Source organism: Falco cherrug, chromosome 7 (genome assembly GCF_023634085.1).
Source record: "Falco cherrug isolate bFalChe1 chromosome 7, bFalChe1.pri, whole genome shotgun sequence".
Lineage (NCBI taxonomy): Eukaryota > Metazoa > Chordata > Aves > Falconiformes > Falconidae > Falco > Falco cherrug.
The window spans coordinates 1,151,781-1,164,122 of record NC_073703.1 but is presented as its reverse complement, the minus strand read 5'-3'; the positions used below and the strand labels follow the sequence as shown (position 1 = coordinate 1,164,122).

The window sequence follows — 12,342 nt, the reverse complement described above, 5'->3', positions numbered from 1 at the left end:
AACATCAGAGTGAGTGCTGAGAAGAGTATCAAGTTGCAAAAGAAAAAGGTAAAATAGACACCACCTGCCTTCTGGGTCCAAGACTGTAAAAACGCAGAGGATTACCTAAAAGAGCCAGGCTAGAGAGAAAACAGAGAAATCAAAAACACACCGTGAGACACAGAAGTGAATGGGATTCACATCTGCAGAAATAAAACAGTTTTGCTTCCCCCAGTGATACACTAAGCTAAGGATAACTATGTGGAATTGGGAAAACACATGGAGCTTTTATGCTCCTAAAACTCATTTGGAAATACCAACAAATGTGACTGAAGGGACATTAGTCTCCTTTTTTCTTTTCTTCTTCCCAAAGACAAGCACGTTGAAAAAAGGTAAAGAATTCTGATGTCTTTCAAAAAATATGCCTAGATTAATTCATAGATACAAGTGAATCTTACATCTGAATACAAAAGAAACACAAAGTTTCACAGAAGAAAGTCAATGCATTCCCTGAGTCTATTCCAGAAAGTAAATGTGAACAGTTTGACCCCTTCTCTGAAGAAATCAAACATTAACACCATGAACTGAACTGGGTGTGGATCCCACAGGGGACTGAGAATAGAGGAAGGACATAGAAATTGTGAGAAGATTAATAAATTTGACACAGGAACAGGTCTGATCCCCAAAAAGGGCTGTGGGAAGTAAAGGATTATTGCCAGGCTCTATATTCAAATGCAGAAAACAGTAATGCCAATTATTTATATACCTCTGCAGACCCACAACCATCTTAATCTGCATTTCTGTTTTTCCATGAAAGCAGTGATACACCTACTTCTGGTGCATTTATCTCCCTGAGGTTTGACCCCCCCACCCTGCTGATAAGGGCTGTCCTGATGAAAAGGGTCACTGCATTTTTCTGAAGAAAAGGGAAATATAAATCCACAGCTATTTGGGACTCTAGCTCCAGAGAAAGGGCACAAAACATTCTGGGCCTTTCTGAAAGGTTGTGAGTCAATCATTGCTGGTCCTAATATCCAAAGTAATACTTAAAAAAATTGCCACACACAGCTGATGTGTGTCGCTCAGCTCTTGCTGCATCAGCCTGAACAGTGATGTATGGCTGGATTCAGCCACAGCGGCTGCTACGAGGGGCAAAAGAACAGAAAGCAGCACTGGCAGCACGCCTCAGTCTTCTCAAGTACAAGAATGACTGGGAACAGTGGAGACTCCATATGGCATATAATGGTTTGCAATCTCACACTAATTAGAGCTGGGAACACATACTGCCGCAACTGGTCTCTCAGAAGGTTTCTGCATAAGGAAAGGCCACTGAATTTGGCCTCGCCAGGGGGAGCTGGGCACATCCATCAAGTTCCTCAAGCTGTCTACATTGCTACTTTCTGCCTTCTTCAATATATGGACCTTCAGAAGTTTCTCATATGTAACTGCTGCAGATCATATGAAGACATGCTTTTCTTTGTCACCTTTCACAGAGCCCTCGCAAATAATCTGGGCGCTGCAGGGATGCTAGGAGTACAGGTTAGAAAACAGTACTTTATACCATTCTAGCAGAGAAAAAAAATACAAAAAATCAATCTGCTCAAGGGCCAGTCCAAGAAAACACAATTATCCAGAAACTTGGTATCTACAGAGAAAAGAGTTAATAACTTGCATAATTATCTTTTGGCCTCTCTTTTCTGTGATTACAAAAGTCTACTCTCATTAAGCAACTGTGACAGGGAGCTAGGCACCAAATATATGATTAAATACCTCATCCAAGAGACATGCCAGTTTCTTTGAAGTGTGTTTTGATTGAATTGAAAAGGGAATCCTTCTGATTCCCCACTTTCTTGGTGGCCAGTGATTGATTGCACAACCCACTTCCAGCAATGTGATTTTTCTTTCTGACAATGCTCCTTTAAGGAAGCCACTGGAGCGGAAACCTCAACAGAATCAGAGTAAAATCATCAGGTTTGTATCTGTACTGCACTATCATCACTCTTCACTTTATTCAGCCTCTTAAAGATTTTCTCAAAGGACTGGAAAAAAAACCAGAGCTATTCCCTTTTCTGTAAACCTCCCTAGGAAATTATTTTGTACCTGCATCTTCATATTGTGTAATTATAGCTTAGATATAAACTATCAAACAGTGGGTTTTACATTTAATAAAAGGGTTTTGAAATTGCTGCAAAGAGAGAGGAGGGGAAAAAAGCCCCAGAAGGCTCCTATCAGATTTCACAGGGGGAAATGATTGCTAAAGCACCAGCCGTATTCTTCAAGAAATTGCCAGGTGCAAAGAGACCACTTTTGTTGTGGGCACAGCCAAAGTAAAGTGGATTTCAACATAACTGCACAACTGTAGCCATCATGCAGCCTTTCACCTTGTTTTCTTCAGCATGCAAACTGTCAGCTGCCTGGAAAACTCTAGCACCTTTCCTGTGAAAAGCACAGATCTGCTATGGCTCTCTGAGAAGGAGCTCAAGAACACATTTTAGTCTCATCAGAAAACAACAACCAAACAACCAACCAAACCAAACCAAACCAAACCAAACAAAACAAAAAAAAAACAGAACAAAACCCCCTCCAACAGATCAGAACGCAGCCCTTCATCCACTCTGGCTTATAAGAAAGAGTCTGAGTCCCAGTTCACTCCCCATCCCTCCAGCTTTGCAACCCAACCTGCAGCAAACTGAGGAAGAGCAGCAAGAAGAGCCTGAAAGAAAAGCAGAGAAGCAAAAGACTCAAGAAAACACAAAGAACAACCTGTGACCAGACCAAAATCCATAATACTCTAAACCACATATAACATACAGCACAGGGAGAGGACAGAAAATGTTCAGAAAAGTAATTAAATGAAAGTACTTTTAATTTATTTCATTCTGCAGTAGCCTCACAAGCCATAGTCTGGATCCACTGTGGTGGGTACCACGTACATGACTAAGATTATCTAAAAGGCCTAATTTGGATCCTGACTCAACTGTCCATCTCCAAATTCTAATTTAAAATCGCATGTTGTAAAACAGCATTCAAGCACATGGGTATTTTCAAAATTAACAAACACAGAGGCAAGGACTCAAGTCTCTGTCATACCATTTTGCTATTAAGAGAGCTGCACCAAAGAAGAATTGGTGAAGTGCACACCGCTCTGAAGAAATCAAAGCAGGAAGCTTTGCTGCGCCGAAGCCACAAGGGAGCAAGGTTATCATCTCCCATCATCAGGCAAGGCTTGCTCTAACGCACAGAAGCAGAATTGATCTTTTCAATTTGTGATCCATTTTCCATTTTAAAGTAATTCCGGTCATCGGCTTAACAGCTAGCGCACAACAGCCTAAAGACAATTCACTTGCCACTGCAGGAGAGCGTCCAAATCTGAGAGGCAACTCATGGAAGTCTTTCAGGACTAACATCCACCCCACCCCTCAATTCCCCACACTCAGCCTCCTGGACACATTTCCTGACATTGCCAGGTTAAAATTACTCCCACTTGCAAAGCTTGGGTAAGGTTTACTGTCAGGCATAGCTGTGGTTACCCTCCAAAATGAAGCTTGGTGCTTTCACAGCCATGTTAAATAAACACTAATAGGGAGGGAAAAGCAAGGATGAAACCAGCTGTGCACATCTCCTTTTTGCCTTGAGCTTCACAAGCTGCCAGTGCGAGGAATTACGCTACTGTTTGTAAAATCAGTGACAGAGAAGTAATGACTATCATCTAAACAAAAAGAATATCAAAATAGTAAGGCACAAGCTGCTACAAAACAACGTACCACTGCCAGTGAATTGCACTTTCCAAAATAAAAGTATGAACAACAGAAAGTATTTCTAAGCTCTAATATCAAGGGGTTTAGATTTAAAAAGAACAGACTGCCTTGATATCAGAGCAGCATCCTACAAATTCCTCGCTAGGTTGATGCACAGACAAATTTAACAAGAAAACCTCTTTCTTACTCAGACACTCAAAGACTTTTATTGAGACTATAGCAATAGGAAATAGATTATAGCTTTGAAAGAGAACTAGTAGAGGAACATTGGTCTTCGTATGCCCAGATCCACCCTTGGAGTTTGAAAATGGAGGCATAATGTATTCAAAATTCAGTAATGATGAAGAATAACTCCAAAAACCACCACCCAGAGGAGGATGTGTATGCTGTATTTCACTTATCATGTGAGAATACAGGTGTTTGTGTACACAAATACCTGTAAAATGGATATAAAACAAGAAAAAAAGGAAAGAACCTTCTGCTGTAGCCATTCTCCCTGTTTAATCCCCTTCCCCTGTTTTCTCTTTTGCAAATTGCTGCTGGAACACCTTTAAATCAAACAATAAACCCGTATGGTTCCTCTTTATTTACAGTCAGCTGGGGTTAATAAAACTCATCATACACAACTCCGGTGCTGGCAAGAAAGCCATAATTCATAGCTGTGATCTTACTATTGTGTATTAATAGCTTCACAATACGCAGAGAAAACTGGAAGGAGGCTGAAAAACAGCAGCAGGTTTAAACAAAAAAGCAACATTTCTGACTCTACACCTCCCCCTGCAGGAACATCAGCCAAAGCTGTATGGGAGAGCAGAGAACTGGATCTTAAAGCCCATTTATACACTAGGGCGACGAAAAAAAAGGGACATTTTCCGTTGTTAGTTTACACTGCATAAATCTTAAAGAGTTTCTAGCTCAGAGTTCAGTGGTTTTTCTGATTAAAGACATTCAAAGTTCTGAGTTACCCCAAATAAAAATATTTTTATTTAGAGGGCAAATATCTATACTGGTTACTCAGTATAAATGTCTTTAGTATGTGCTGCTTAAGTTTAACCGTAAGGCAAAGCAGGACAATCTGTAAATAGATAGACACTTGTGATGTCCCTGGACCTCCCAACACCACAGCGAGGTTCCCAGCGGCAGAACCACTCTGGTCACTGGGAAATCTCCGTTAGCAGCACCAGGCTGGTGAGGTACCACTCTGCAGTCCTGACGACATTCAATGAGAGAGGGGGAATTACACACATTAGTACATTAGCCTCATCATTCCTATATAAAATTTGATTCGAGCTTAATATTACTTGATTCAAGTCTAAAATCTGAATCAAACAAATAACATTGGGGTGCAATTTAGTAACAAATGAGTACTTTAGAAAGGGATTTGAAAAAGTATGATCTTATTTGCTTAAAAAAAATCAAATCTGAAAGTCTGTTTCCTCTGCAAGAGCTAATTTTGACCATCAGTGCTTGCTGCTGAGATACACGCTCTGAACAGAAGAAAAACAAGGATCTGAAAGAGCTTTTGCTATTTTTGCTTTTAAACGCATGCTAATCTAGAAAAAAATAGGCTGATTCGCGCAACAGTTCTCAAGTCCCTGAGGATGCAGACACTACGCTTGGAGACACTCAAGGATCCAGCCCCCAGCATAGCACCCCAACTGTTATCTTCTCCGTTTAAACAATTTTTTTCCTGCTTGATGTCTTATGCTCTTGTAGGCAAGAAGGAGACGGAGCTCCCTCCACGTGTCTGTTTGCCAATGCTGCTCCTAAATAAGGGGATGCAGACTGCACCATCCCAGAGGGCTTCTGAATTACATGGCTCATAAATAGCACGGGAGGTCTGTGGTATTAACTGGTGACTACTTACTGTCTCCTCCCACAGCAAAGCAGGGATGGAAGACATTTCCCCTGCAAATGAAGCAACACTGGCTGCAGGCATTCCCAAAATAACCTGTGTAACCAGCTTCTCGTTAATTCCAGTATCAGGAGCACAGTAGTTTTGGGATTTCCAGTTTAATCCTTCCTTTGGCTTAAATTCTTATGCTTAGTCTTTTTCTGTCTCACAAACGTGAGGTATTTTATACAGAAATTGAAACTAAAATCATTATAAGGCATTTGTAAAGAAAAGCTTTCCTCTTCAAAAGCAAAATAAAATTCTAACAGGGAGAGGGCCACAATCCAGCCCCAACAGTCTTTGAAACTTCCCACTACCCGGGAGTAACACCTAGAACCTGCCGTCGTTTTATACACTGCCAAAGAAGAATATTACATTAGAAGCATATTATATTAGAAGAATATATGTATGTATATATATAAAATACAGAAGCTGGTCTTGCAAACAGTTCAGCACTCCCTACTACAAACCCTATGTTTTGAATGCACAAACTTCTTCCAGACTTCTTGTCTCAGGATGAAGTCTTCCAGGTCAGATGTCTGTTCCAGGATGAATATTTTGCCTGTGCAGCCTTCACTCTTCCCTGCTGCACAAAAGTCTTCAGGATAAAATCTTTAATTACACAAGCATATCTACAATTACAGGAACACACCAGTGTTTTCACCAGGTGCCCTGCCTCCTTCTAATGATGATCAATATAAAAATGAATCAAGGTCAGACAGTGAATGAAGTTGTTGAGAAATATGAATAAAACAGTGACTGAATCTCAGGGCTTGTGCAGTGCCTGTTATGGAGCTTAAAATGTCTGTGGCAAAGGGGACATACTCTGGAAGGAGTGAGTGAACAGACTCTTTGTTAAGATGCAGTAAAGCTGCTCAAGAGACAAGAAACCTCACTTCGATTTCTATTATAAAGCTAGAAAAATCAAGTAACCAGGCTCCCTGAAGGCAACCGCTGCATGTCCATCCATCGTTTTTGGCTGTACAGCTTGAAAGACACAACAGCCAGTATCTCCCAGCCAGTGCTCACTCAAGCAAGCAGGATGGGCAGCTGCCGTGCTCCAACCATGGAAGTGTTGCAGTATACATGCTCAGTAACTCCGAAAAAGCAAGGTCCTGAGCACTGCAGAACCCAAAATGTCTTCCTGACAAGCAAGCACTGCCCTCTTAAGAGACTTCGGTGTATAATGGACAGTTTGACTACAACACAGAAGAACCTTGCAGCATCCGGGAATTTATCTATGGGATTTTATAGCTGAAGATAAACATGACAACTGGATATACACTGAATAATCGAGATACCTTTTCTTTAAAAAGCCCTCAGTGAGCTGTTCCTTTTCCAGTGAGTCCCGTCATTCCTGTGCCACAGATGATGATGTTGGAGAGTTGGGCTAAAGCCAACCTGTAATTACATCACTAAAGACTCAAAGGCTTGAATTCAAGTTGCACAGACAACATTAATTCTGACATTCTTGAGTAGGATGCACCTCCTTTCACTTAAGTGTCTGAAAATTAAGACATCTTAAGTTATTTGCCTTGGGCCATCATTAAGGTAAAGGAGAGGAATACGTATCCTTGGGGAGTGATTCACTCCATCCTGAGGTAGTGGCTGGGAAAGGTCAGAGAAATGGCATCAGATGAGCTTTCCACTGAGTAAATCCGGAGCACAGGTGATCTGCTGAGATTTGTTCTATGTCAGAGATACGTCAATTCAGAAAGATGAATCCCATCCTTCCTGAATTTGTTACTTACTATTTTTATAAAATTATTTTTGAATTCACAGTAGGAGATGCCATTTTATCTGTAAGCAGAATGCCAAGAGACAAACGTGAAGCTGACTGCTTTAAAACAAAAAAGAAGTTTGCCTAGCATCAAGGACTTTCAAAGGAACTTCAAAAAAATAAATTTACCGATTTAAATGTGATCCTAAAGTAATACGTTACAATTGTACAGTTAGATCCTCTAACACTGAGCTATTGTACTTCACCCTCCTCCTGATTCTCATCCAATGTAATATATATCTTAATTATCAAATTATCAAAGATTATGCTCATTTTCTACAAGAGGTGGCACTTTTATGCACGTTTCATTGCCTAATTAAGTTTGCAACAGGCTTAAGAAGCAGATACAGATTTTCCTCTTTACAGAGAGGAAATGAAGTTGACAGCTGCCAAAATACGTAAAACTAGAACTGAAACTATGAATCTTCTGATGTAAAAGCACTAAAAATTTTACAGTGATACCAGTCTTGACAGAAAAACACACCTGCTATGCTGTCTGCAAAGGATTCGCTGTTCCTATAATCACAGACACTAATATACACACACAAGAGGGCAGAGCTGTGCTAGCATGTTCAAACTTAAATATTATCAGTTCTTTGTGGTGCACGGATTACTGGGCTGTTATTCTGGGAAGAAGAGGATGAACAGAAGTATATTACACAACTGAATTACCAAAAAACGATTTTTTTTATCTCACCACTCAAAATTAACAGCTGTATCAGATCCTGAACAAAACACGCACAGCACTAAACCCACCTATCGCAGACACATGAAAATACCAAATTCTCTTGTACAAAACAATGACATAATTACCAGCTAATCTATGTTATTTAGAAACCATTTTCTTCCTGCAAGGTTGTAGGTTCAAATGGGCCAACAGACCTTGGCTTGCATATGGCCAAATGGAAACAAACTGGCATGTACAGATACAGGAACTGCATTTGCTCCCCCACAATCACTAACTTTTCCACTAACATCTTTTCTTTTTGACACACTCAGAAGTATTAATTAATTTAACTCAAGGGGGTTGTTTTTATCTGGATTTCTCAGGCAGCTTCACTCTCACAAGTTCAAAGGCAGCTTTGAAGCTGGCTCAAAGAATGGATTTATATTGATTTAAGAAAACGTATCAGGAATTCAGAAATGATCAGCTCTGCAAGTGCACAGAATTGACTCTTTGGGGCACTAAAAGGTTCCTGCTCTTCAGAGTGTTTAAGCCATTAAAATACTTACAGGATCCCTTGGAAAATCTGCAGGAGCAGGAGGGATCCCCACTGGTTTATCTGTGTGAGCAGGAGCTGCCCGGAGAGAGAGTGAGATGCATTTGCACAGGACAGATCATCAAAAGCCACTTATCTACTTCAGCATAATCTGAAAGTTATTTATTATCTAAGTCACATTTTGAAATTGCTTATCATCATGAGCACTTCCTAACCAAAGTCAATACCAGATAAAGCCAGCTTTACTGCCCATTAAATCAGCACGTGCAATTATTTTTTATTAGAACCCACTGACTACACCCTTGGCTTCAAGGATGAGCACCCACATGAAAAGGACAGCACTACCAGTATTTGAGCTAAATACTGACATGGGATTTAGCTGAACAAGAATAACACACACTACTTGAGAATATTTCAAAATGCAATTAAACAAAAGAAACTACCCTGGTAAGATGTAAAACACCATGTTGTCATCATCTATCCAAAATCCAGGTTTCTGTGTGGTAAAAGTGTGGTAACTTTGAGCCACAAAGAACACCCTCAGTACCGCGGAGTTTAAGAACAGGATACAATCGCAGCTCTAAAACACACATTTACATTATGCACTTCCCTATTTCTATTATTTAATTTCTCTGCAATAGCCAAATCTAATCAAACATTTCTATTACTTACAAAGGGACCGAGCACTTGTGTGTTTATTGCTGATAAACCTACTTCATCAGCTGTTTTAATCTTGGGTCAGTAATTCACTTGTCTCTGAAATGGAGAATGCAATAAAAGCAGAGAGAACTTAATTTCCTCCTTTTCAATGACTCACAATGGCCTTACAAGACATTTTTGCTAGTTATGCTCATATTTATAGAAGACAGAAGTGGAACTTACCTGAAAAAAAATAAGATGAAGACTCACAAGCCTTGAAACGTCCAGACACCTGGTTTACTTTGCGGAAGTGCTCTATGCGAAGCATTGAGCGTGTTAAAATGCACATGTTAAAATGTTAAAACAGGCAGGCTTGGCCACTGGGTATGTTAAAATTTCTCCCTATAAAGTTTCTCCCGTATGTCTTGCCTGCAACCTTCAGTACTGTCTTTCGCAGCACTCAAACAGGTCAAGTAGCGCATTGCAATATATCCATTTATACAGTATTTTTCACTTCACATCTCCAAATGTTTTGTTAACTGAAAGCCTGCAGCATCCAAAAACTGTCATCAAATATTAGACCAACCTTATGGTTGATAAATGGAACAAAACAAAAGTCAAAGAAAGTGCTTTGCCAAAGGTCACAGTTAATCCAAGGCAGAATTCCTTGCGTCAAACTCTAGAAAAAACATACGTACAAAGCATCCAAAAAAGATCCCAATGCCCAGGACTAGGGAGAACACTTAATCCCTGCCAGTACTTTTACAATTCACAAGGAAAAGATTTTTGCTTTGAAAATTATCTACCTGACCCTTCCTTTGGTAAACAGAGGTGTTTGCTAACAATTTCAGAATTCTCCTTCCTCAGTCTAATGGATTTCTAGCCCAAGTTCTTCCCTATGACTCAAGTGAAATCTACTTTATTTTGCCTCAATGCATTTATTACAGTATATACATATTTAGAATTCTACCCTGTTATTAAAAAGCCATCACTGTACCTCAGAAAATCTGACATCAATATTTGTGTGAAATCCAAATGCATTTAAAATTGTTCCATTAACCTCTGAACTGTTATTAGACTAACACGAGCCCAGAATTTCCTTTCTAAGAATTTTTTACACAATAAAGGGAAATAAATTCCAGTTATATTCCATAAAAATAAAAAAAGAACGTTTCTCTGCTACAGTATTATCATGTACAAAATTACTTGATTTACCTGTATGGCAAAAGGGAAGTCGAAAGATGGGAGGCAGCCTATCTCAATTCAAAACCAGTAAAGCATTTAGGAAAATATCTGATTAATTTAAAATGCAACAGGGAGATTAAAACTCCATCTCAGCAGGCTGGTATTAAGTCTACACTGCTTCAAGGAACAGAGCTCCCTTTATTCTACCACCAATTGCTTGGGGACAAAATATCAACACAGCAAGAGTTATGGATCTTGTTGAAGCAACAAAGAGAATTGATTTTCAAAGCAGCTCTCCCCACAGGGGGTAAAGGACGAAATAATGAATGGTTTTAGCTACTAAGGTGTCAACTGCTGAGTAATGATTGTCACCAAGTGCAGCTACAAGATACTCTGAGGGGTTTGCTCTGCACCGATCCCTTTAATTTAGATTGCTAGATGTAGAGACTTCTAGCCCGATCGCTGCGTACAACGCTTTTCCCCATCACCACCACATCTGCTCCAGACCCCTTATACGCTTGTTGAATGCTCGTCGTCTTCCTTTTGGGCTGACTGGCCTGCAAGACAGACACTCTTAAATCCCAACCTTCTGGGCTTTCACAACCTAAAAGCCACATGATGGATGAGCCCTGATAGCAGCTAATTCAAGAGCAAATTCTGCCTCTTAACTTGAAGTTATTGTTTAAGAGCCATAAAATCAGGTTGCTAAATGCTGGTTCTAGGTTTCCATTTTTTCTTGTCTCACAGACAGGATCAAAGGAGCATCCACGGGAGGAAAGCAACGCAACAGTGAGGGGAAGCCATTCGACTCTCAGGTTGCACAGTTCAACAGTATCCAACATATTCTCATCTGCATCACAGGTCTGACTGAAAACAGTCTTCTAGTGTTCCTTCTGGTTAAGCAATGAAACTCACATGTATTTTGTGATTCAAATGATTTTTTGCAAATTTGAGATCACATTCTCAGAAACAGAAGTTTAATACCTTACTCCTCCCCAGTACAAACACAGGCAAGCTGTTACAATCTGAATTCAGGCACTGCAACGATTAAAGTTAGGGCTTCAGCAACGACTTGGTCACACTCTACTACATTTGGGCACAGCAACATTGTTTAGTTACTGCAATACATGCTTTATTCGGGCACAGATTTTATCCGCACCAAATGGCTCACAGGAGACCATATTACACCACATGGTCTCTGTATTTCTCAGACCTGCTTACATTAATGTTGGTTTCAGTATCTCTCTTGCATCCTACTTGAAAATACAATGCAAATATAAAAATGCAAATTACAGCAACAGAAAGTTACCATTCAGTGTTTAAAAATGTCAGTTTAAAATCAGCGCTCTTCTATTCAGACAGAATTGCTGTAGATTTGCCTGGATACTTAAAGTTCATCATAATTCTCCTCAGCCAATCTGAGTAGGATGAAATACTTCATTAAGATGTTCTATGAAAACCCTATTTTAAAAAAAACCACAACCCTGTCATGGGAAAAAGATGCTATTCTTTCCTGCCAAACTCCACAAAAGCATATACAACATCACCTTCTTTCTCTCCCCTCCTCTCTTATGTACCCCCAGCATCACACCCACACACAAAGGATGCTGTTATATCACTCCCTATTACAAATCTTTATGCTGCCCTCATTTCCTAGAGATTAACGATCAGGCAGCTCAAATCAGCTTTTGCCCACTGCACTTAAGGGAACACAGTCAAATATTAAATGGCAAAGCACAAAGGCTTCCAAGGCATTTTATTTCAGAACAACCCAAGGTGTGCCAGGTACTGGAGATGCCTCAGTTTACCTTAAGAAACAGAAACCAGAATTGCAAGTGTCAAAGGCTAAATTATTTTTTTTCTTAACCATAGTTAATAGGGTCATAT

The 12,342-nt window shown here is 39.9% G+C and overlaps 1 protein-coding gene across 15 annotated transcripts in view; it reads right to left on the bottom strand.

Annotated features, from left to right (window-relative positions):
• Positions 1 to 12,342, bottom strand: part of BBS4 (Bardet-Biedl syndrome 4) — a 44,142-nt gene that overhangs the window by 27,326 nt on the left and 4,474 nt on the right. For 2 of the 15 annotated variants that reach the window (XM_055716845.1, XM_055716846.1), the window contains 2 exons: positions 9,304 to 9,387; positions 8,645 to 8,709 (listed from right to left, as the gene is read on the bottom strand). The exons of 11 other annotated variants lie outside the window; for them this stretch is intronic. Coding sequence is in view for 1 of the 4 variants with exons in the window: in XM_055716836.1 (XP_055572811.1) it covers positions 9,514 to 9,598 (85 nt within the window). In the remaining 3 variants the exon portion in view is untranslated. Of the gene's footprint in view, positions 1 to 8,644; positions 8,710 to 9,303; positions 9,388 to 9,513; positions 9,614 to 12,342 lie in introns of those variants that run through there. 2 more of the 15 variants (XM_027802889.2, XM_055716836.1) reach the window with 2 other exon arrangements.